This window comes from Pinus tabuliformis, chromosome 3_1, assembly GCF_031772625.1.
Source record: "Pinus tabuliformis cultivar Carrire ecotype Pingquan chromosome 3_1, CPIR1, whole genome shotgun sequence".
NCBI lineage: Eukaryota > Viridiplantae > Streptophyta > Pinopsida > Pinales > Pinaceae > Pinus > Pinus tabuliformis.
In genome coordinates this window covers 305,067,350-305,093,688 of record NC_142301.1, presented here as the reverse complement: position 1 = coordinate 305,093,688, position 26,339 = coordinate 305,067,350, and the positions used below count along the sequence as shown (strand labels likewise).

At 42.4% G+C, this 26,339-nt stretch overlaps 1 protein-coding gene across 3 annotated transcripts in view; it reads left to right on the top strand.

Moving 5' to 3' along the window:
- Nucleotides 1–26,339, top strand: part of LOC149186997 (acyl-CoA-binding domain-containing protein 4-like) — a 252,052-nt gene that overhangs the window by 121,107 nt on the left and 104,606 nt on the right. For all 3 annotated transcript variants that reach the window (XM_089411257.1, XM_089411255.1, XM_089411256.1), the window contains exons 12-13: nucleotides 2,111–2,225; nucleotides 2,427–2,515. In XM_089411257.1, the coding sequence (XP_089267383.1) occupies nucleotides 2,111–2,225; nucleotides 2,427–2,515 (204 nt within the window). The remainder of the gene's footprint in view (nucleotides 1–2,110; nucleotides 2,226–2,426; nucleotides 2,516–26,339) is intronic.

Below are 26,339 nucleotides of genomic sequence, written 5' to 3'. Positions count from 1 at the left end.
TGGTGTTAGAGAAGGGTGTATTGGAGAGGTATTCATGCCCTATTTGTCCCATGATGCAATTAATGTTTGCTAATGAATGTAAAGACTGCTGTTCATTCTTATTTGATGGCTGTTTCTGATCTCTTCGCTTCATTCATTACATTATATGTTGGTTTTGAGGTGGAAATGATTGAGCATCATAATGAGCTTATCATGTAGTCCCTCATATCAATATGTTTTGATTTTATTTATGATGCTTATGTACACATAGCTTGCTGATTTCCTTTATCTTAAGCTTCTTCATCCAACACTGCTTTAACTGTTTGTTCAAAGGACAAGTTATCCAGTTTTGCTTGTGTTCTCACTTTATATTTTAAAGATCATTAAACACAAATCACTAATCTAATTTTCAGATCTGTGATATTAGATATATTATTCATTTGATATTAGCAAAATCCTCCTTGTGCTGGAGGAGAGCTGGCCTAAAGAGAAGGCAGGTTCTATTGAGGTAAGAGTGGGTAGAACTTGAGATAGTTCCCCTAGGGTTTGTACTTGAAAAATTGGACTGTCTCGTGTGTGGATCCAGGAGGTAACAAGTCTGACTAGTGAATGGTCATGAGTCCAAGTTGTGGGCTTGGTTATGGGGTGTTAGGTTTAAATGTTACATAACCAAAACTTAATGGATAATGTAATAACTAATAACCACCCAAAAGGTTGCTGGAGGGGCGGCATATGTGTTAGCCTATGAGTCCTTAGACAATCACAAAGTTCAAAATCACCTCTTTTATGAGTTGTCATCCTTATCTTTGATGAGGTGTCATCCTTATCTATTTATGAGTTATTATTGTGTTGGCACACTTCAGTTTATGAGGTGATTACATCCATGTATGATATATTGATACCATTGGATTAATAGATTGTTGAATATGGTTTGAAGCCTTTTCCGCTGATTATTCTCTTGTGTTGTGCTTGCACTATTTCTTAACTAAAGGGACTGTGAATGCATAAGAGGGGAAGAGGAAAAGGGGCCCATGGGTGAGTTGTCCTTGAGACATGTCCTTTGGTAGAGTACTATATTTTTTCCCATGCTTCACTAAAAAGCTTTCCCGCTTGCCTTAGACTTATATGCACCAAGCAAATCTGTCACATCCTTGGGGAAGACATGTATTCCTCATGCATGGGAATGGATATAATGTGTAGTTTCATTAGGAAAGTCTCTTCCTCCATTATTATTATTCTACTGTTCCTCATGCTGCAAGGAACCTTTATGCTTTTCCATGGCTGCCATTGCCAATAACCAGCAGAAGAAGCCCATGTCCTTGAGAGCTGTATGAGCCTGTGGTAGGGTGGTAGGCAAAAGCAGGTTGGTGGCTGGTAGAAAACAGATTAGGTTCATTTCAGGAGAATTCATGGCTGTAGAGTGAGTAGACAGACTAGGAAGCTTGAATTAGCATTGCCCACTTGTCTTATTTGACTGTTGATTGCAAATGACTAAATGAACCAAGGTCTACTGGTTCCAGGTATCCCCAGAGAGAATCAGCAGTTCGGACTGTTCATGCCTACACTCGAGCACTGGAGGGATTTTTGAGAGATAGCATAGCAGAGAAAGGATAACGGACCTTGTGTTGTCTCTGGCCAAGAGGAAGAGGGCTGTGGCTGATTGGAGGTTGGTGGACACATTCATGTTAAATGACAAGAGTTTGGTCTTGTCTGTGTATGGTTTATATCTGTCTTCATATTTTTGTCAATTAGACATTCAATATTTTGACAGTGTTTCTTATTGGGTATACTATAAATACTGTAGCCTTCTTCACTTGCATACATATTGTTTAAATCAATTCTAAATACATTATATATTTTAATAAAATTTCCATATTAAGGAAAATAGATTCCTTAAAATTGAGTAAATGTGGACACCAAACTTAAACCAGCTAAACATTTCCTATATATGATTTGGTATTTTGTGCATGTCTTGAAATATGGTGTTGCTATGCTTCATTCTGTGTTTGCTGTTTTTTTGATAGAGCTCTGTTGTCATGATGTAATGTGTTTTTTATTCCTTTCTTTTCTTTTCTTTCCCTTTTTATTGAAATATATCTTTATTCTGATTAGCTGTGATGCTATCTACCAGATGGAGTGGTCTCAACCGCAACTACAGGGTCATCTGGTGACTCCTAGGGCTGGACATGCTGGTGTGACAGTAGGTGAAAATTGGTATATTGTAGGTGGTGGAGATAATAAGAGTGGTAGGTTCAAGCCACATCTCAAACATTCGCCTGTTGATTCCCAATAGTGCATCTATTTTATTTACATATATTTTCTGAGGTATTCTGAATTCAATATTTTCAAGTTATTTATAATCTTCCTTGTTGTTAGTGACTAATGTTCTTCCTCTTAGGTTCATATCAAAATATATTCCTGAGACTCAAAATGCTGATGCTTAACAGGTGTGTCTGAGACGCTGGTTTTAAATATGTCTAAGCTTGTTTGGTCTGTGGTAACAACTGTGGAAGGAAGGGTACCAATTGCTAGTGAGGTGATCTCTATTTAAATTCTGTGAAATTCTCATCTCAGGTCTTGTTTTAGCTAGGTGTAACATCAATGCCTAAAACTTTAAAGATAAAGATATTTTCAAGGTTACTGCACATCATGAAATTCCAACAAATATGTATTCTAATCAATATCCAAGTCATATGTAAGAATTTTGAAATTTGGCCTTTCTTTGAAAGCTACAAAGGAGTTTTAATGCTATTTATATGAACATCATAGCTGCTTCACGTGTGGCCAGAAAGTTTGTAGACACTTATTATAAAATCTGTGTCTGTTGGCAACTTGCAAGTGTTATTTTTATTACTCTTGTTCCACGTGTATTTGTTTTATCCTAAGACATACATACCCCTACAATTCCTGTTTTTATCACTAGCCTAAATTGTAACAGATAACTTTCCTTCTCTTTGTAGCAGACTTTTATCTTGTAGATTGCCATGCTTCCTCACCAGCCATAGGTTTCATACTACCTGTATTTCATTTGATTCTATTAATATATTTTGTGAAAGTATCCCTTATTCACCATGCCTATATATGTTATCTTTTTCCCAAAGAAAACGTCACAGTGAAATTCAAGGGATTCTTCCCCACATTTGAGGATGGCATCCCTAGTAAACTTATTGGTATACAAACTAACCAAGTGCCCAGCAACATTGCTGATAGGTGGTTGAGCGAATCCCTTGGGCTATATATATATATCTGTGTGCGTGTGAAAGAAAATGCATCTTATATTCCAATAATACACGCAAAAGGAATACATGATACAATGTTACAATGCTGGGTGACAACTGCAGCATGTGGACTAATACTCTAACCAGCAAGCGTCCTCTCATCTTCACATAGGCTGGAGTGACAAAGAGAGTTTTCAAATTGAGAACTATCTAAGATTTCTTGCACAAAGGGCTCTTAATGTTGATTTTGGTAGCTTTTGGGCAGGTACTTCTGCACAGGGCTTGTTTCTAGGTGTGCAAAAGTCGCCCACATTCTCCTTAGAACACTTACTCAAGTGTGAGCAAGTTGCTAATGTAGCTTAGCCTAAGTCTAATTTAGAAAAAGCACATATTAGTATTTTTGGCTTATTGAACTAAAATAAACTTAGGAAAAGTAAAGTAATTTCCCTTAGTGATTTTGTTTTAATCTTTTAGCCGTTTATCTCAAGTGAGGCGAGATCTAATTTCGGCCATTAATCATTTTGAGGTAAGGGTTAGGGGTAGGGATTTAGCTCAATGTAAAGTTATAAAAGCAAGACTAAGGAGAGGGAGAAGTTACACCATATAACGACACTAGCCTTGGGAGGAGTGTGATACTCTAGAGTGCCAAGTTTGAGGGAGTGCATAGAGGTTGGAAATCCAGATCTGTAGAGAAGATCAAGCACTAATCTAGGGCAGATCTTCTAGGGCAGATCTTCTAGATCATATCCAAGTTTATTTATTATGTCTTTTCTCAGTTGGGCCATTATCCTAGGATGAGAGGCCAAATAGGTTCTAAGTCATTGTTAGTGATGAAATGATTTGATGGGCAAAATCTGTTTGTGTCATTGTGATTGAGATTGGTATATTTGCTTCCGTTGAATTTTATTGTGTTAGGAACATAGATGTTCATTTAAGTCAATTGATAAATTTTTCTGTTATGAATTTCAGTGTCGGGTGCTAGGTTTGTAGGAAATCTAACACGGTATCAGAGCAAAAACTCGGAAGAAAGTTGATCTCGGAATCATAGAAGCCAGGTCTTGTATATGACCATTGGGCTAGGTTTGATGATGATTGTGCCAAAGAATTTTTTTTAAGGACCGAAGTAAATCGGTCGTATAGTGCCCTGAAGCCATTTTTTGTTAAGGACTGAAAAAGGGTCATACAAACCAGTTTGTATGTTGTTTAGGGGTTGAATAAATTATGCACACGCGACAAGGCTGTGTAAGTCATGGAAGAAACAAAGTGGTTGAAATAAGGGTCAGATCCTGTTGCCAATAGAAAACACAGCTGTGCGAAGAAGGGGTGGCCGACAGTCCAATTGGCAGAAAAGGATCTGCCAGCATCATCTCGAAGGAGGACGTAGTTTCGAGTGTTGTTTGCTAGGAGATATGGGAAGGTATGGTCAACAATCGTCAGTGGCATAACTGTGGCCCGTAAGCAAGCCTGCACTCGATGAAAACAAAACCACAAGAAGCACAAGGTGGCAACTCACTAAGAAGGAAGCAACACAGGCTAGACTAGTTGACATCACTTAGTCGTTGAGAAATCACGAGGGAAAAGGCACACAAAAGACCGATAGAAGGGCAATTGTCGTCATAGTTAGTTTGTGTCTGGAAGAGTGCTGTCAGAGCCAACCAAACCCGCGTCAATGCAGGTTTAGTAGCCACCACGCATGTGGTCGAGTAACTTAGTTGAAGCTGCAGTGACGGGCTGTCAGGCACAATCGGGCCGAGAATTGGAGCAACTGCAGTTGACAAGCGAGGAAGCGCATAGATTGTAGTCATAGGTAAGCAGGTGGGCTGTTGGGTCGGGTGCAGGAGGCTGCGTCAAACTAGTTGCAGCCATGATAGAGAGCCCACAAGGAGTACTTAGCCATAGGGTCTGAGCGGTGACAATTGTGGAAGTGTGCGGGGTGTTGGGTCGGGTGCAGTGGCTGAATAGGGCTAAGGATCTACATGTGGCAATAGCTCGAGCAACCAAGGACAAGCCCGAGCAACGACAGACAGCATGAGGGATATGTGTAGGGCTGTCGAGATTGTGTAAGAGGGTTGCACAATGTAGAGTGCAATATAGTGAGTCATAGGGGAGCGACAAGGTCCAATGTGGGTGGTGCCATAAAGACAAGCTACAGAGGATCATGCCATGGGTAGAGTGCCGTGTTGGGCATGATCGAGTAACTTTGTGATGCAGTGGGCAACAAGGAGTTGCAGAGCAGGGGATTTGCTGCAACAGGCTGTGAGTAGAGGTACGAACAGGGTTCAACTGATAGAACATGGTACGAAGGTTAGTACCAACAATGTAGCCAACAAGATTGGTGGAGGTTAGTCCTTAGAGGGAGAGAGGGAGATTGTGCCAGTTGGGGGATTGGCAACAATGTTTGTGGGTGTCTCAAAGGTCTGAGACAGACCCATAGTAGTGCTAGAAGGACTTAGCATAAGATCGATGTTAGTGATAGAGAATGAGCAAGAGGCTCTAAATATTGAGTTGAGGCTGAGGACTCAGTTTTCTAATATGGAAGATATGCAAGAGGCCTTTTCCACATTTGTTGGAACCAATTGGTATGAGCTAACATTGATGGATGCTCAAGAGCATGTTAAGACTTTTAGGAGCATGGTTAGGAGAAACATGTCTTCAGTGCAACTTCTAAACCAGGTAGCAGGGAAGCCTTCCAGTTAAGAGGGAGTAGCTACAATAGTGGATGATGTGGTGGGATTGGAGGCAAATCCAAGTGGAGTTTCTTCCAGAAGTACCTCCCTCGCTAAGCAGGAGTGTTGATTTTTGTAACTCGAGCAAGTACTTTTGCATAAGATTTGTGTTTAGGCGTGCAAAAGTCACCCACATTCTCCTTCGAACACTTGCTCAAGTGTGAGGAAGTTGCTAACGTAACTCCGCCTAAGTCTAACTTAGAAAAAGCACATATTAGTATGTTGGTTTATTCAGCTAAAAGAAGCTAAGGAAAAGTAAAGTAATTTACTTTAGTGATTTTGTTTTAGTCTTAGCCATTAATCTCAAGTGAGGCAAGATCTAATCTCGATTGTTAATCATTTTAAGATTAGGATTAGGGTTAGGGATTTAGCGCAATGTAAAGTTATAAAAGCAAGACTAGAGAGAGGGAGAAGATACACCATATAGCGGCATTGGCCTAAGGAGTAGGAGGAGTGTGATACTCCAGACTCTAGAGTGTCGGGTCTGAAGGAGTTTAGAGAGGTTGGAGATCCAGATTTGCTGAGAATATCAAACACCGATCTAGTGTAGATCTACTAGAACAAATCTAGGTTTATTTTGTTTTCTGTATTTTCTCAGTTGAGCCATTATCCTAGGACGTGATCCCAATTAGGTTCTAAGTCCTTGTTAATGATGAACAAATTTTATTGGGCATAATCTATTTGTGTCATTGTGATTGAGATTAGTATATTTGCTTTTGCTGAATTTTATTGTGTTAGATAACTAGCTATGCATTTCAATCAATAAATAAATTTTTCTGCTAGGAATTTAAGTGTCGGGTGCTAGGTTTGTAGGAAATATAATAGTTAGATGAGTCCAATTCCTTAGAAGCACCTTTCAGGTTTCATTTTTTTCCAACAACTTGGTAATGCATTTGGCACAAGGGATTGGGTTTGGGTGTGCATCTTAATTATTTCCATGCTTCCTAGTATCTAGGAGTACGACATATATTCCAATTGACATTGTGAAAACCTTTGCTCCCATATTTGTTGGCATAAAGAAAGAAATGTAGAGATTTCTTCATCCATTGGGAAGCACTAGCGGAAACTTTAAAGGGATAGTAGGAGGAATAATGGAAATTGCTCATTGCTAAAACTTTCATACATATGTGAAATTTGGTAGTGAAGGCTATGGGTTTTATAACCACTTTCGATATTTTTTTCTTCGTTTTGTTAATCATATCCTAATGTTGTTATCAGAACTGTATCGAAATCAATGGAACCAACTGGTTTGTTTGTTTTGACCCCAAAATCCATTTGGTTGGTGGCTTGGAACTGGAAAAGGTTGGTTTGGTATCGAACTGGCCGGTTCTAGAGTTGAATATTAGGTTGTCCCACTTATAAATTATTGTTTTTTGGTTAAATTGCGTTTGGGGGGTCCTTGATTTCATTTTATAGAACTAGCTGGTTTTGTGCAATGCAACCAAGGACCCTCCAAATGCATTTTTTTAATAATAATTTATGAGTGGGGCAGTCTAATATTCAACCCTAGGGCCCTACAAATGCCGCTGGGTAATTAATGGTAATGTTAAATTCTTGAATTTTACTTCAATTTTTAACATTACCATTAATTGTTTCAGGATGTTTGAGAGTGGTTCCAAGTTTAAATTGTCAAGAAATATGCTGTTGGCTGTGAAGAACTATTGCTAGGGCCTCCTTTGGTGGTCGGAAAATTCCGGGAAATTAACCCCGAGCTCTCCACCAAAAACCCACAAAAACCCACAAAAACCCACAAAAACTCACAAAGGAATTGGCCAAATGTTGGCCTCGGAATTTCGGCCCAAATTTCCCCTAGCTCCTCTTGTTGCTGGCTGAGTTGGGACCCCTGTTTGACCCCTCAAATCTGCCCAAAAAATTTTACAATTTTAGATATGAGATCCTTCTCAAAAACCTAGAAAAACCCAGAAAGGGTTTCCCTTGGTTCCAAACTTCAAAATTTGACCCTTCATAGCTTGGCCCTCCACCAAATTCGAATTATGTTATTGTGGCTGCTCCTATCAATCTCTGCTCTCCAAACTTGATCCGAAATGGATACTAAATCAAGAAGAAAAGGTATTACAGACTCATGTGCAGGAAAATGCCTATATTACTTAGTGCAACGGATCGAAAAGATTGCAAATAATATAGACAATTAACAGTCAGAAAACATAACAGACACACACATCAACACAACAAATAATCAAGGAGTTCACCAGACTTCCTGGCTACGTCTCTTGGTCCAGCTTTCAGTGTCGACCTCTATATTATGTCTTCAAGAACAGATTATTACAAGAGTGAGCTCAAAAACAGAGTCTCAACCAACAGTGACATCAAAGAGGGATTTGCTCGAAAACCTCGAGTCTAAAAGAGTGCACAGACTCTCCCTCTGTCCTGTTCCTCTATTCAATCTGCCTCAATTTGACTGACTGACTGTCTTTCTGTCATTGTCTTCAACTGCCCCATCTTTGTCTGCCATTGAATGGCTTTTAAGCCTATCGGCGCTGTTGGTTCAATCCCCTTCTTGGGCTCTCTGGCTCCCAACGTTGTCCCTTCATCTCCCTGCTGAGCGTTAAGTAATCATAATAATAACGCTCAAGGCATTGAGGCCACCTATTTACAAACGGAAAGGACCGGGCACGGGTGAAAATCCCTGAGAACACACTTTTCCGTTTACGCAGGGAATATACAAAAATACATTGAAATAGTGGAAAATCCAACCGAAACGCCAAAGCCGGACTTCAAACGATATAAAGTTTGCCCTATAATCCTCTCGGGTCTGCCTTGGTCGCAATCGCAAGTCGTATTGGCTACGGGTCATAATCCCTTTGTATTCCACACTGTTGATCTGCCTTCGATCCGACGGTTCGCATCCAACCCGAAACATCAAGTAGTCCGCTCAATCTCCACCGTTGATCCACGATCTCCAATCCAATGACTGACAGCCATTTCGGGTGGCCCACTTGCACGGAGATTACCCGCCCGAAAAAGCGGTTTTCTCTCTCCTGCGGCATGCTATGTGTTGGCTAGTGTATGGAATCGGGCGGAGCCCTTCCAATACCACTTAGTGCCTGAAGCCTGCCCAAAATACCGTTTACCTCGGAACTCAAATAACATAAAGCCGCATTTATAAACCCTTTCGGGTCTGCACATATCGCATAGTCTTCGGCCTGCGGTAAGTCCTCCCTTTGGCAAATCTGCGATGCGATATGTAATCTCCGTCGTTGATCTACGCGCTTGATTAACGGTCCACGTTGTGTCGCCGATCGCAGTCGCATTTCCCTTAGGGCTGCCTCCGATGTACTCCGCTGGCCTCTCTGCCGATGCGATATCGCCGATTTGATCTGGGCCGTTGATCTGGCCGATCCGACGGCTCCTGTGCAACAATACTTCGCTCTCCGCTTCACTCTGTTTTCCGCCATTCCTTCACTTGCGCTATGAAATCAAATGAAGACTTTAGACTTAGAGGTTTGATACAAGATCCATTTTGGATCACGCCTTCCCACTGAAAAGCTTTTGGACCACCAAAAGTTGGTTTTAGGCATCGATCAAGTGAGGATACAGTTCCCTCACTTGTCCAATTTCTATCCATCGTGCCTTGCTTGGATTTGAACCTTTGAGTCCTACTCTCAGGTACTCAACATCCCCTTGACGCGTAGTTCTTACCTTCCTGTCCAGAACTGTGTCCTCCTGTAACTCATTGAGATACTCAGGCAACAAATCCCCAATAGAAGGCAACTGACTTTGCTCTTCAGGATCTTCAATCAATGAAGGTTCATACAATCTCAAGTTTTCTGCATTAACAACTGAATAGATCTGCATATAAGCTGGCAAATCAAGGCGAAAATCATTTTCACCAATTTTATCAAGTATCTTGAAAGGTCCATACCTTATTGGTTTTAGCTTCTTACCTTCACCTTGCATTCTGTCTTTGCTGATGTACAACTAGACTTGATCACCAACTTGAAAAATATGTTCAACTCGATGCTTGTCATGTCTTGCCTTGTACTTGGCTTGACTTCTTTCTAGCTGTTCCTGTACTGCCTAGTGAATTTCTTGGATTTGTTCAATGAACTTGGTTGCTTTGTCCACATCACTGTGTCCATCAACTGCTATGTCTTTACCAAAGACAAAATCCAAGGGAGACTTTGGTATAAAACCAAAACAAGTCTCAAAAGGAGATCTCTGAGTAGAAGAGTGCTTGGCACGGTTGTAAGCATGCTGCACATAACACAAATGCTCATCCCAAAGCTTGGGATGCTTGCTGCAATAGCCTCTGAGCAACTGGATCACTGTCCTGTTGACCACTTCTGTCTGACCATCTGTTTGTGGATGAAATGCTGTGCTCTTCTTCAACCTGGTGTCCATCAACTCCCATAGATTTGACCAAAACTTCCCAACAAATCGAGAATCTCGATTAGATACAATAGAAGTGGGTAACCCAAAATGAACCCATACATTCTGAAAGAACAACTTTGTTGTTTGTTCAGCTGTAACCTGCTTGTTACATGGTATCAAAATACACATTTTACTGAACCTATCCACAACAACATACAAATAATCATGACCTTTCCTAGATTTTGGCAATCCCCCAACAAAATCCATGGAAACACTTTCCCAAGGACGAAAAGGAATTGGAAGTGGAGTGTACAAGCCTAATTTCCTATTATTGGGCTTGCTTGTAGCACACATAGTACATCCTTTGATATATCTAGAAACTGTCTCATGCATTCTTGGCCAATAACAGAACCTTTGCAATTGTGCCACTGTTTTACTTACACCAAAATGACCTGATATGAGAGAAGTATGTGCTTCTCGAATTATGTTAACTCTTTCAGTTTGTGGAATGCATAACTTTCCCAAATGATATAAGAGTTGGTCCTTTACATAATAATCCAATTCTTCTACTTGCTTGCCATGACTTAAAGTTGCATATATATCTTTAAAATCTACATCTTGAGCATATTGTTCAATGTTACTTTCATGCATTACTGAGTTATGCTTAACTATAATAGATGCATTTATGATTGGTCTTGATAACATGTCTGCAACCTTATTGTGTATGCCCTTCTTATGTCTGATGACAAGATGAAATTGTTGTAGAAAACCCATCCACCTATAATGTCTTGATTGCTGCAATTTAGTTTGTGAGTGCAAATATTGAAGTGGTTGATGATCTATATGTATGATTGTTTCTTTACCCATTAGGTAATGTTTCCACTTTTTCACACTTTGTACTAATGCATACAATTCTTTATCATATGTGGGATAATTAACTAATGCAAAATTAAATGTCTCAGAATGATAACATATGGGTTTTCCGTGTTGCATCAACACTGCTCCCATGGCATAGTCACTGGCCTCTGTCTCAATCTCAAATGGATGTTGAAGATCTGGCAGTGCTAGTACTGGCGCTGTACTGATTTTTTTCTTTAAGGTGTCGAAGGCTTTTTGCTGTTTGCCTCCCCACTTAAACACCTGTTTCAATCCTGTTAAAGCATGTAATGGAACTGCAATCAAAGAAAAGTTAGCAATAAACTTTCTCCAGTATTGTGCTGCCCCTAGGAAACTCCTAACCTCTGTAGCAGATTTGGGTTTAGGCTAGTTCACAATGACTTCAACCTTAGAGGGATCTATGTTCAATTCACCACCCCCTACAATATAACCCAAATAATTTAAAGATGTTCTGCCAAATTCACATTTTGATAGTTTTACAGAGAGATTTTCTCTTTTTAAAACATCTAAAGTCTGCTTTACATGCTTTACATGGTCTTCCCTTGTCTTACTAAAAACAAGAATGTCATCTAAATTAACAATTACAAAATCATCAATAAATGGTTTGAGTACATCATTCATGACTCTCATAAATGTAGCAGGAGCATTAGTTAAGCCAAAAGGCATAACCAACCATTCATACAGTCCTTGCTTTGTCTTGAAAGTAGTCTTCCATGCATCCTGTTCTGCAACTCTGACCTGATGATAACCACTTCGCAAGTCTAACTTAGAAAAGTAAACTGCGTCTTTCAATTGATCTAATAATCATCAATACGAGGAAGAGGATAACGATTCTTGGTCGTTATTTTATTTAGTGCTCTATAATCAATGCACATTCTCCACGAACCATCTCTCTTTCTCACCAGCATGGTTGGAGATCCACATGGTGATGTGCTTGGTCGTATAAACCCTTTATCGAGCAACTCCTGTACCTGTTTCTTTATCTCTGCATTCTCTAAAGCTGATAACCTGTACATTCCAATGTTAGGTAATGGAGCATCTTGCTGTAAATAAATATCATGTACTATTTCTCGCTTGGGTGGCAGACCTTTAGGTTCTTGAAATAGAACATCATACTCTGAAACAACTTTAACTAAATCAACTTTCTGTTTAGAATCACAACCTTCAAATGCATTGGGATTTTCAGGATCCTTTGCCTTTACAACCATTAGTAAAAATTGCTTACTTGAATTCACAATTCTTTTCATCTGCCCTGAGTTTATGAGAGAATAGTTACCTTTGAGTTTATGAGCTCTTACAATGTATTCTATTCCATTTTTAGTGAGTTGATACTTATTCTTAGCTCTATAGAAAATAGCTTTCCTATCATACAGGTATGGACTTTCCAAAACAATACCACATATATCCAATGGAACTATATCTAACTCAACCTCAACTACAAATGTTGATCCAATAGCAAACCTAAGTTTACATTGTCTCATTACTTGTAGCTTTGTTTTATCACACACCCAACCTAATGGATATGGCTTCTCATGAGGTTTTGTTTGTAATCCCAACTTCTTTACAATTGTTTCAGAAATCAAATTTACTTGTGATCCACTATCAAACAAAGTATCAATCTTATTGTGCTTGGAAATTACTCTAATACGAAAAAGCTTATTTCTTTCCCTCTCATGATTTTCATTATCAACAGATTGTGAAGAATTACTTGTGGATGCTTCAGAATCTTTACCTTTAATACCTATGGCTGTAACTGTTGTTTCATCGCCTGAATCTAATCCCAAGTCCTGCTGAATAGCAGCAGCATTCTTTCTCTCCTTTCCACTGAACTTCTTAGGTTTCCGTTCTGGATGCAAAGACCAGCAGTGTGCCTCATCGTGTCCTTCTTTCTGACAATGAGTGCATGAAGGTTTATCCTTCTTTACAATGTTTGCTTTCCTCTCCTTCCATTTCAGTTTCTTCTTTTCCTTATTCTTGCTTATAGAATATTTAGATGATTTCCCAACCTCTGGGTTTACATTCTTACCTCTAGCTTCTAGATGTGTGGCTTGAACTGATACATCATCTAAGCTAGTGGGATTAAACATGAGAATAGTATGCTTTAAATAGCTATGAAGACCACCTATATACTTCAATAAAGTCTCAGGTGAATCTAATGATATACCTAGAGTTAAAGCTCTTTTCCTGAATTCTTGAGTATAACTCTGTACACTTTGACCCTTCAATTGACAAAGAGTTTGCCAACTCATCATTGCCTGCTGCATGTAAGCTAAAGGATAGAATTTATTTTTGATGGCAGAAACAAATTCATTCCAGGTAGAAATGATTTTACCATGTTTTTGTAGATCAACTTGTGTCTTGCCTTCCCACCATACTAGTGCAGTTCCTCCAAGTCGAAGGCTAGCCAACTGAATCTTCTTCCTTTCTGAATCAATGCTCTGTACCTTGCAATATACATCAATTTGTCTTATCCAATTATCTAGCTTTTCTGCATTGAGTTCTCCATCATAAATTGGCAAATCAAACTTCACATCTAATTTGATTAAGGAAGTTTTCTTCTTCTTCTTAGAAGAGCTAGTGTTATGTGAAGAAGATGATGAGGATGACGAAGGTGATGATGGAGGAGATGGTGGAGGAGGCATTTCCCCTTTCCCTTTGCCTTCTGGAGGGGCAACTAGAAAAGGTTCCTCTGCTCCTTTGTTTGGTTTGGGTGTTGCAGTGCTTTCACCTCGACCCTTCTTAAACTCCAGATACATCTCTTCCACCATAGCTCGGATTGTCATAAAACTTTCTATAAATTGAGATTCTGATCCCAATGGAGCTTCTTCTGCCATTCTCCTATGAGAATAGACTCTTCTAATCTCTGGTTAGCCTCAACAAGTTCTCCTTCTCCTAGTCTGAGCTTTAATCTAGTTAGTATTCAAAATCCAGCACAAACTTGTCTAACCTTAACAAAACCAAAACCAAATGCTCTGATACCACTTGATCCAAAATGGATACTAAATCAAGAAGAAAAGGTATTACAAACTCATGTAGGAAAATGCCTATATTACTTAGTGCAACGGATCGAAAAGATTGCAAATAATATAGACAATTAATAGTCAGAAAACTTAATAGACACACATCTCAACACAACAAATAATCAAGGAGTTCACTAGACTTCCTGGCTACCTCTCCTGGTCTAGCTTTCAGTGTCGACCTCTATGTTATGTCTTCAAGAACAGATTATTACAAGAGTGAGCTCAAAAACAGAGTCTCAACCAACAGTGACATCAAAGAGGGATCCGCTCGAAAACCTCGAGTCTAAAAGAGTGCATAGACTCTCCCTTTGTCCTGTTCCTCTATTCAATCTGCCTCAATCTGACTGACTGATTGTCTTTCTGTGACTGTCTTCAATTGCCCCCTCTTTGTTTGCCATTGAATGGCTTTTAAGCCTATCGGCACTGTCGGTTCAATCCCCTTCTTCGGCTCTCTGGCTCCCGGCACTGCCCCTTCATCTCCCTGCTGAACGTTAAACAATCATAATAATAACGCTCAAGGCATTCAGGCCACTTGTTTACAAACGGAAAGGACCGAGCGTGGGTGAAAATCCCTGAGAACACACTTTTCCGTTTACGCAGGGAATATACGGAAATACATTGAAATAGTGGAAAATCCAACTGAAACGCCAAAGCCAGACTTCAAACGATATAAAGTCCGCCCTATAATCCTCTTGGGTCCACCTTGGTCGCAATCGCAAGTCGTATTGGCTACGGGTCATAATCCCTTTGTATTCCACACCGTTGATCTGCCTTTGATCCGACGGTTCGCATCCAACCCGAAACATCAAGTAGTCCACTCAATCTCCACCGTTGATCTACGATCTCCAATCCAACGGCTGATAACCATTTCGGGTGGCCCACTTGCATGGAGATTACCTGCCCGAAAAAGCGGTTTTCTCTCTCCTGCGGCGTGCTACGTGTCCGCCAGTGTATGGAATCGGGCGGAGCCCTTCCAATATCACTTACTGCCTGAAGCTTACTCGAAATACCGTTTACCTCGGAACTCAAATAACATAAAGCCGCATTTATAAACCTCTTCGGGTCCGCGCATATCGCAAAGTCTTTGGCCTGCGGTAAGTCCTCCCTTTGGCAAATCTGCGATGTGATATGTAATCTCCGCCGTTGATCTGCGCGCTCGATTAATCGTCCATGTTGTGGCGCCGATCGCAGTCGCATTTCCCTTAGGGCCGCCTCCGATGTACTCCGCTGGCCTCTCCGCCGATGCGATATCTTCGATTTGATCTGGGCTGTTGATCTGGCCAATCCGATGGCTCTTGTGCAGCAATACTTCGCTGTCCACTTCACCCTGTTTTCCGCCATTCCTTCACTTGCGCTATGAAATCAAATGAAGACTTTAGACTTGGAGGTTTGATACAAGATCCATTTTGGTTCAAAACTATAACAATTCTCCTCCAATGGCCCTCCAAATGAAATCCCAACAACTCAACTCTTGAATCCTTCTCTCAAGCCTCCTCACAACCAACTCCACCAATGACTGCACAGTCCTGGGACAAATCTATGCAAGCCCAACCAAAGAAATGTGTCTTGCTGAGAAGGGCACTTTCAACTCCCATAAATTAACTTCCTTCACTTGCAATTTGGACAAGGAATTGTCCAATAATGGTATAGCCTCTAATTTCAGTACCCCACTTCACCCAAGAACTATGTGGTTCTTCTTCTGCGTCCAGGCTGAAGCTAAGGCAAGTTGTACCACTTGAGATTGGTCCCCCAAGTCTCCACAAAGTCGTGACAATACCTCCCTAGGGTGGCACTCGTGGTCTGCCGAAGAAGAGGGTGAGATTTCCCCTTGAAACCTCTGGTGCTAAACAACACATGTGACTCAGCTGAATAACTAGAGCAACAATGTGTAAATGTCAAATTATCAAAACGTACCCAATCCTGCCTTCAACCCTCTATTTATAATTGTTGCCTCACCTTTCTTTGTGGGTCCCTCATCCAAATATTTCGACCTCCTTTCCACAAAATCGATTTTTCCTCTAAGGGGTGCGAATTCCATGAGGGGTGCCCCCCATATTCTACTAATATTGAAGTTTTCGATTTCTCCTAAGTCCCATGTACCAAAAATGTCTCCAATGCTTAGTTTACAAAATTTTGCTATGCTTAGCACTTCCCAATAAACTTAGTTAATCTTGTTAAATAAAAAATCAAAATTGGTGATATCACAGTCCTCCCCGCCAAAAATTACTTGTCCTCAAGCAATGCTTGAACAAGCACGCTCTCTGGTTGTTGATCCCCACTGTCACTGCAAAATATGTCAGGGTCCCAGATGTGCCACTGAATCGTCCCCGACCTCTACACTGTCCTGTCATGAAGGAATCCTTCAATACCAGGATCCCAAGCCATCCTATCCAACATGAAGCTCCCCTTGCTCCATTCACTACCCTACCAGGTATAAGTACCAAAAGCCCTTCGCATACCATCAATGAGTAGGGAATCATGATAATGTGGCACCATGTCCAACCCCTCACGAAGCGACCCTACCAAGTAGTCCATCTCATACACTCCAAGAGTAAACTCTTGAAGATACCACCCAATCCCTGTGGAGATAAAGTCTCGCTCACATGAGCTTCTCCAGATATCATCCTGGTGACCAACCTTCCATGCTCGGGTCCCCTACTAGTCTCAGAAGGGTGCCACCATGCTGGCGTTGCGCCACTCTAACTATGATATACTCCCCATCATGAGTAGACTGTACCCTCCTCTCCTGGGACCTGATGGCGAAAAATCTGTGAAGGCCAAGCTCTTGCCTAGGCATCTCCCACTCTAACTATGATATACTCCCCATCATGACTAGACTGTACCCTCCTCTCCTGGGACCTGATGGCAAAAAATCTGTGAAGGCCAAGCTCATCTTGCCCAGGCATCTCCATGATGCCAATGTCTACCCATCCACTGCCAATATCGATCCTGAGCAACAACAAGATAAATCTGCCTCGCCATACAGTGGAGGTCTCAGTGATCCCCCATGTGTCAAATCCAAGGTGAACTAGATCACCCTTTGCCATGTCTCTGATCATCACAAAGTGGAGTGACCTGTCAATTGACTGAATCCCCAGATCCCATAACAAGATTCGCTGCGACATAGTCCTGATGACTGTTGGAACCCTCATGTTCCATATCTTTGCTCCCTATATGTAATCAATGTATAGACTTTGCATGTCGTGAATCAACTAGGTGAACTCAAAATTGCCCTGCGCCTGCCATGCCACATTGTGAAATCTATGATCCTACCTCCTGAAAGCGCACCCCGATACTACCTGGAGTCCAAACATCTGCCTGTAGATGAGGTCTATCATCCACTACACCTCATGCTCATATAATGCCTCAAACTATCTCATTGAAAGTGCATCATGCAGCTCCCTCACAATCATCTCCCCCAAGTGTGAGCCCAGGGGTGGAACATATGCTACCTCGACAGTAAACCACGCCATCCCTAAGCTTGTATCTGTCGGCTTGTGCACCCACCAAATGTATCAACTGGAGAGTCTCCCTCTTGCCCATGACACATTGTGTCTCATCCATTTGCCTAGGGTGAGCCTCCCATATCCTATTGCCTGTACTGAGAGCATCAAAGGGCAACAACCAAATGCCCTGTGACTGTAAGCAATACTGGAGCGTGATAGGTGGGTAAGTCCCCAAGGGTATGACCAAGAGTCTGTCGGGATACTGAAGAGTAACCCTATGGACGTCCCTCCCTTCGCCTCGGATCTGCTGATAACCCAATCGAAGACCTGTCTCCACTGAACATGTTGTCCCTAGATGCTCAACAATGTCCCCATTGGTCCAAGGTGAGCTGCTCCTGATGGTAAATATAACGTCCATGCCCATAAGTCTCCTTGGAGGCAACACTCCAAGAGCCCATTGTGTTGCACCATATGTCATTGCATACCACCAAGTATCCCTGTACTCAATGTGATGTGAGCTGCTCCTCCTACTCCACAACGCAATCCAACACACTACGACACACCACAATGCACCTCCATGTCCACCTGCCAACCACTGCTCAACGTTGGATGCTCCTACGCATCCTTGGGTGTCATGGCCTAAAGCTGTGATAGTACGCTTTGGCTTACACCTGACTGACATCATCACCTCTATAGTCACATCACCAGGTCCTCTAATGAATGGATCTCCATAATCTCGGATAAGTGGATCTCCCCTCCTGATCCTCCCTAAGAGATCTAACATGTGAATCTCCCTATGTACCTGTGGGGGTGTCCCTAAGGTGCTACTCCTTAGCGACCATTGTGCCCCATATATACATGGGAAATCCTCCTCTCCATACAAGGAACTATCTGGTGGCTTGTCGATGCCACCACCTCTGACAACCTCCTACCAAGGTACACTGATCATCCTATGCCCCCACACACGGCCAACATGCCAAGACAACTCATGGAGTCTTCCTGCCCCTCTGTCAGCTCGACCTATCATGGGTGTTGCCCAAAACTCTGGTGGGAATATGAAAATGGGGGTGATTCCAATCATTGGATCCACCATCCTGCTACTACCTTGACTGACCCAATCCATGGAGTGGTGGGGAGTCCCACCTGGGTCCCAACGATGATCCAACCCTCGAGCCCCTCTAGAAAACCACAACCCCTGCTGAACTATGCTCCCGACCATGGATGTATCCAAAAACCTAGTCAACCCTATCAGGTACCAACTAAATAACTCGTGCCACCTAACCCCATGGGAGGTATCAATTGCAAGGGTCCCCAAATGAATAATAAGAAGCCCCTCCCAAATCTAATGCGTCTCTCTCCTTGGCCCTCCACCAAATTCGAATTCTGTTACTGTGGCTGCTCCTATCAATCTCTGCTCTCCAAACTACAACAATCCTCCTCCAATGGCCCTCCAAATGAAATCCCAGCAGCTCAACTCCTAAATCCTTCTCTCAAGCCTCCCCACAACCAACTCCACCAATGATTGCATAGTCCTGGGACAAATCTACGCAGGCCCAAATAAAGAAATCTATCTTGTTGAGAAGGGCACTCTCAACTCCCATAAATTAACTTCCTTCACCTGCAATTTGGACAAGGAATTGCCCAATAATGGTATAGCCTCTAATTTTAGTACCCCACTTCACCCAAGAACTGTGTGGTTCTTCTTTTGCGTCCAGGCTGAAGCTAAGGCAAGTCATACCACCTGAGACTAGTCCCCCAAGTCTCCACAAAGTCGTGACAATACCTCCCTAGGGTGGCACTCGTGGTCTGCCGAAGAAGAGGGTTAGATTTCCCCTTGGGAATCTCTGGTGCTAAACAACACTTGTGACTCAGCTGAACAACTAGAGCAACGATGTGTTAATGTCAAATTATCAAAAGGTACCCAATGCTGCCTTCAACCCTCTATTTAAAATTGTTGCCTCACCTTTCCTTGTGGGTCCCTCGTCCAAATATTTCGACCTCCTTTCCACAAAATCAATTTTTCCTCTAAGGGGTGCGTATTCCATGAGGGGTGGCCCCCATATTCTACTAATATTGAAGTTTTCGATTTCTCCTAAGTCCCATGTACCAAAAATGTCTCGAATGCTCAAATTACAAAATTTTGCTATGCTTAACACTTCCCCAGTAAACTTAGTTAATCCTGTTAAATAAAAAATCAAATTGGGGATATCACACTCTGCCACCACTGCCTCTGCTAATCCCACTTCCTCCCAGCCAAGTCGTCAACCCACTTTGGATCAACATTGGAAAAAACAATGTAAATAAACTTCTTATCAATACATTGCTAGATGATGGTATGAAGCAGATATCCCATTTTATGTTGCTCGCTCACCTTATTACCAAGCTATGTGGGACTCTGTTACAGCTACAGGAAAGGGTTTCAAAGGACCTACTATGCATGACTTGAGGGGAGCTCTTTTGCAAAAAGAGATTTCTTCCATTGATGAGTATTTCGCTTGAGTATAGAGATTCATGGCTCAAAACAGGTTGTTCCATCATGTCAGATTGATGGACTGATGGAAAGAACCACACTATCATTAATTTCCTTGTTTCTTGCCTTCAAGGAACCATGTTTTTGAGATCAGTTGATGCATATGATAAGGTGAAGGATGCAACCCTTCTATTTGAGCTTTTGGATGAGATTATTCAGGAAGTGGGGGAGGAAACTGTTGTGCAGGTCATCACAGATAATGCCTCAAACTATGTTCTGTTGATTTGGGGTAGCATCGGATGTGCTCTAGCCACGAAATTTGGTGGAGAGGTTGGGGCACATGAGATCTCCAATACCTAGAAAGGGTTTGGGCAGATTCTAAACAGATCAGGAGATATTAAAATAATTAATATTTTTAATGGAGTCCCTAAGTCTAAACTTAGGGAAAATAAAATATTAATGTGTATTAATATGAATCTGTGTTAGAATGGTCCAAAAGACATGGATCAAGTCAGATCTAATCTTAGCCGTTGATTAGGGACTTAATCTCAGCCATTGATATGTCAACAAGAAAAGTATAAGAGGAGGCTTGAGGGTCAGTTGGAGAACACACCAGAGTGATCAGTCATTCTATTCTCTAGAGCGGGGTTTTGCTAAGAGAGATAGAGTTAGTGACCGAGAGATGCAGCTGAGGGGCAATTGAGTATAGAGAGACAGAGAGGCAGAGATAGTGCCGGGAGAGCAGCGCAGTAGCCAAAGAGAGTGATGCAGAGCTAGCCAGGGCTCACGCAGGGCCACGCAGAGGTAGCCGGGAGTTGCGCAGAGCCTCAGAGAGGCCATCGTTGCTGACGCAAAGGGCCAGAGGGCTGACGCAGGGCATCCCAGGGTTGACGCAGACCCATCCGGGGTGATGCAAGGTCAGCGTGAGGTAGAGAGGCGCTGACGTAGTCCAGGGAGAGGCTGATGCTGGGGTTTTTGGGGCATACTTGTGCTGAGTAGCTACGGGAAGGATTATCCGGGGTTTCCGCCAGAAGATTTGTTAGAACCTGAGAGGTATTACTGCCAAGGAAATTCTCTGTTGGGTAGGCCAGTTTCGGCACCCAAATTGTACTTTGATATTGCTTAATAAGAAAACCCTCAGATAGCTGCACCGGTTTTCCCCCATTGGGTTTCTCCGGCCACATTAGTCCAAAATAATGGTTTCATATGGTGTGTTTGTTTCTGTTTCTTTTAGTTGCTAATCTGTAATATGTTGAGCATGCACTAGTGTTTATTTTCAGTATTTACATTGTAAATAACTTGTTAAAGAAAATAACAAGTAGGTAGGAATAAATCAGATAAAGTGCATGGTGGGTTTTTAATTAAGTAAACTTAAAAAATTTAACATGGTATCAGAGCGTGATTGCAAATCATAGAAGGACTAAAAGACATCAGCCGAGCGGAGCAATAGCAGCAGAAAACAACTGTCCCGAGGTGTCAGAAGCTGTTTCTAGTAGCACAGAAGCCAAGGAGTGTGATGCAGAGCTAGCTAGAGACACACAGAGGAAGCCGGGCGCTGCGTAGAGCCTCAGAGAGGCCAACGTTGCTGATGCAAAGGGCCAGAGGGTTGACGCAGGGCATCCCAGGGCTGACACAGACCCATCCAGGGTGACGCAGGGCCAGCGTGAGGCAGAGAGGGGCTGACGCAGTCCACAGATAGGCAGTTGCTGGGGTCTAGAAGGCTGTAGGAATATTGCAGAGTGGAGCTGGTGAGGTACTGTAGTCAGAACAGTACCTGACAGACCAGGGCCAAAGGAGTTGTTACCGAGGGTTTCTAGCCAAGGAACTCGGATCAACAGTGCAGTTGCACAAGACAATCAGAGTAGGGGCATCTCGACAAGCGGCAGAAGGATTTCCAGGAGAGAAATCGGGACTTAAAGGGAGTCCAGAAGAGAACTTCGAGACAGGAAGTAGAGACTTAGAGGAGTCGAATAGAGAACTTCCAGGAGGGAAGTAGAGGAGCATCATGGCACTACACGGAGTAAGAGACCAGGATAGACTGGACGGAGCATCAAACTTCACAGTCTGGAAGGCCAGAATCTTATCAGTGCTTGATAGGAATCGTGTCAAGAACTTCGCCTTGAAGGTAATAGCTATTCCGGTCGACTCCAGTGATAATGACAGGTACGAGGAGGCGATGGCAAGGGCCGAGAGCATTATCCTTGACGAGGTCAAGGATCATGTAGTACCACACATAGCCGAGAAGAAAACAACATTTGAGATGTGGGAGGCTCTCAAGAAGCTGTACCAGCATACTTTTGTGCAGAGAAGAATGCTACTTGAGAATCAGATGAGGTCGTATCAGATGAAGAAGGGACAATCGATTAACACCTTCCTCTGACGACTGAATGAGATGCGAGACCAGTTGACTGCTATATGGGCGACACTGGATCAGGAGCTGATGGTGACGACAACCCTGAATGTTGTCTCAGAAGACTGGGAGGCATTTGTCCAGAGTATACTGGGCAGAGGGACACTTCCACTGTGGGAGGAGATGTGGGCAGCTCTTCGCCAGGAAGAGATCAGATGACAGTCGAAGACGGGTAGCAGCAGCAAGGGGATCAAAGTCAAGCAAGAGGATGAAGACGTGGCCCTAACATCTGAGGGAAAGTAAGAAAAGCGGAAGAAGAAAGATCTCTCCAAGATCAAGTGCTTCCACTGTGGGGAGCTGGGTCATTATGCGACCTAGTGTCGAAGGAAGAAGAGTAAGGGAGAGTCTTTTGAGACTAAGGCAACACCAACAAGGGCAAAGAAGGAAGTGGAGACAGATGATGACTGTGCCATGAGTGCACACACGCCACTTGAGTGGAAGTGGGGAGACATCGAGCTGTAGTCAGATGGACTACAGGCGATGAGGGGCAGGATCCTCGAGGTACCCAGCCTCTTGGATTAGACCTTGCTACGGGAGCCCCGACAAGGAGTAGCAGGACTGGCTGAGTCAGGTAGAGATGGATGCGGATGGAGTGACAGAGAGAGCTACAGTGCAGGAGTCCCGAGACAGCGCGAGGCTAGCAGGCTGTAGCAGTGCGAGAGGCACAGGAGTGTTGCACCAGTGTAGGATGACACAGAGAGCTGTGCAACTGTGTGAGATGCAGGGAGTTGTTGCAACAGCGCAAAGGTCAGAGAGGGAGAACTTTTCAGCGATAGAGGGAGCTTCAACATCAGTGGGTGTCTCTAGCCCAATAGGGAGGTTAGATTGGGAGATCAGTTACTTACTTCTTAGTAACTGAGTTGCAGTGCAGCAGTGGGTAGCACGATGCAACATGATGAGAGGAGGTGCAATGCTGGGAGGAAGGACCAGTGGCAGCACGGATGCAGAGGGCGCTGTTGTACAGATGCAACAGTGGCAGTGGCAGAACCATGGGCAACAGTACAAGAGGTAGCAGTGCAAAGGATGTTGGGCAGGAAGGCCTAGCATCAACACAGGTACCAATGCTGGATGATCAGAGTTATACTCAGCAAGGAGTATTGCTAGAGCACAGTCCTCGCTAAGAGGGAGTGTTGATTTGGGGTAGCATCGGATGTGCTCTAGCCACGAAATTTGGTGGAGAGGTTGGGGCACATGAGATCTCCAATACCCAGAAAGGGTTTGGCAGATTCTAAATAGATTAGGAGATATTAAAATAATTAATATTTTTAATAGAGTCCCTAAGTCTAAACTTAGGGAAAATAAAATATTAATGTGTATTAATATGAACCTGTGTTAGAATGGTCCAAAAGACATGGATCAAGCTAGATCTAATCTTAGTCGTTGATTAGGGACTTAATCTCAGCCGTTGATATGTCAATAGGAAAAGTATAAGAGGAGGCTTGAGGGTCACTTGGAGAACACACCAGAGTGATTAATCATTCTATTCTTTAGAGTGGGGTTTGCTAACAGAGATAGAATTAGTGATTGGGAGATGCAGCTAAGGGGCAATTGAGTACAGAGAGACAGAGAGGCAGAGATAGTGCCGGGAGAGCAGCGCAGTAGCCAAGGAGAGTGACACAGAGCCAACCAGGGCTCACACAGGGCCATGCAGAGGTAGCTGAGAGCTGCATAGAGCCTCAAAGAGGCCAACGTTGCTGATGCAGAGGGCCAGAGGGCTGACACAGGGCATCCTAGGGCTGACGTAGACCCATCCGGGGTGACGCAGGGCCAGCGTGACGCAGAGAGGGGTTGACGTAGTCCAGAGAGAGGCTATTGGAAGGATTATCCAGGGTTTCAGCCAGAAGATTTGTCAGAACCTGAGAGGTATTATTGCTAAGGAAATTCTCTGTTGGGTAGGCCAGTGTCGGCACTCAAATTGTACTCTGATATTGCTTAATAAGAAAACCCTCAGATAGCTGCATCGGTTTTCCCACATTGTGTTTTTCTGGGGACATTAGTCCAAAAGTAATGGTGTCAAATGGTGTGTTTGTTTCTGTTTCTTTTAGTTGTTGATCTGTAATATGTTGAGCATGCACTAGTGTTTATTTTCAGTATTTACATTGTAAATAACTTGTTAAGGAAAATAACAAGTAGGTAGGAATAAATCAGATAAAATGCATGGAGGGTTTCTAACTAAGTAAACTTAGAAAATTCAACATGTTCTTGCTGGAAAGATGCTCGAGTCCAAATATAAGACCATATTTTGAACTCCATGTGTTGCACATTGCATAGATCTCATGCTTGAGGAAATACGCAAAGTGGAGTGGGTACAAAACACTGTAGAGCATGCCAAGTGCATTACAACATACATCTACAACCACCCATGGGTATTGAGCCTAATGAGGAAAAACCCTCAGGGCAAAGAGCTTGTTAGGCCTGCAATTACGAGATTTGCAACTCACTTTCTCACGTTGCAATGTCTCAATTCTCAAGAAAAAAACTTACAGAAAATGTTTTCTTTTGATGATTGGATTGAATCTCAGTGGGCTCGTAGCCAAGATGGCAAAGACACCAAAAATAAAGTTTTGACAATTATTTTTGGAAAAGGTCTGCAGAGCTTGTGAAAATTACCTAGCCCCTTGTTAAGGTGCTAAGGATGGTGGATGGGGAAAAATTGGCCATGGGCTACATTTATGAGGCTATGGATTAGGCAAAGGAGCAAATACATGCAACTTACAAGGATAAGTTAGCTAAATATGGCCGTATATGGGAGATCATTGATAACAAATGGAACAATCAACTCCATCGTCCTATACATGCAATTGGGTATTTTTTGAACCCAAAGTATCATTATAAAGCTCGGCTAGGAGATCTGTAGGATGGGGAGGTCAGAGATGGATTGATTGATTGCTTGGAGCGCATGGTCCCTATCCATGCAGACCAGTTGGAAATACATAAACAACTTACTCTTTTCAGTATGGTAGCTGGTACCTTTGGCAAAAACTTGGCAAAGATGTGGATCAACTAAGTAAGCAATTCCAATTTGTTTTTCTTTTCAAGTTAAATTGTTTACAAATTTACAATTCAAATTATCTATAAATACTTGTAATTTGTAAATAAGTAATGAAATGAACTAAGTTACTAATTAATGTCTTTTTCTTTGCAGCACATTGGTGGGAGTCATTTGGCGACCAATGTCCTCAATTGCAAAAGTTTGCAATTAGAGTCCTCAACAAAACTTGCAGTGCTTCAGGTTGTGAGCGCAATTGGTCTGTTTTTGAGTGCATACACACGAAGAAGAGAAACTGTTTGGAACAAAAACGGTTAAATGATCTTGTTTTCATGCAATACAACCTTCGACTAAGGTGAAACCAAATGATGAACAAAACCCCTGATCTAGATCCCATTATGTTAGACGATATTGATCCAACATCAGAATGGGTGGAGGAGATTGGAGATCCTGTGTTTGATGTTGATTCTGATATTGACATGGCATTAGGGGGGATGAAGTAGATTTGGTAGTGCCATCAGAACTAGGATTAGTAGCTGCATCAAGAAAAGGCAAACAACCAATGGAAGGCACTAGTTGTGCAACTCGACCAACTCGTGCTTCCATTAGGTCCACTTCTATTGTTATTGGTGGTAGTGTTACCATTGAGGTTACAAATGAGGCTGATTCAGACTCTAAACCTGATGATGTCATTGTAGCTCCTGATGATGATCTTGTGTTTAGTAGTGTTGATGAATTTGATGATTCATCATGTGTGGACTTGTAGTCTTGTAGTAGGCCAATGGCCTCATAGTTTGTAGCATTGTTTTTGGACCTTATAGGCCATTTAGAGCCTCATTGCTCATGTATGTT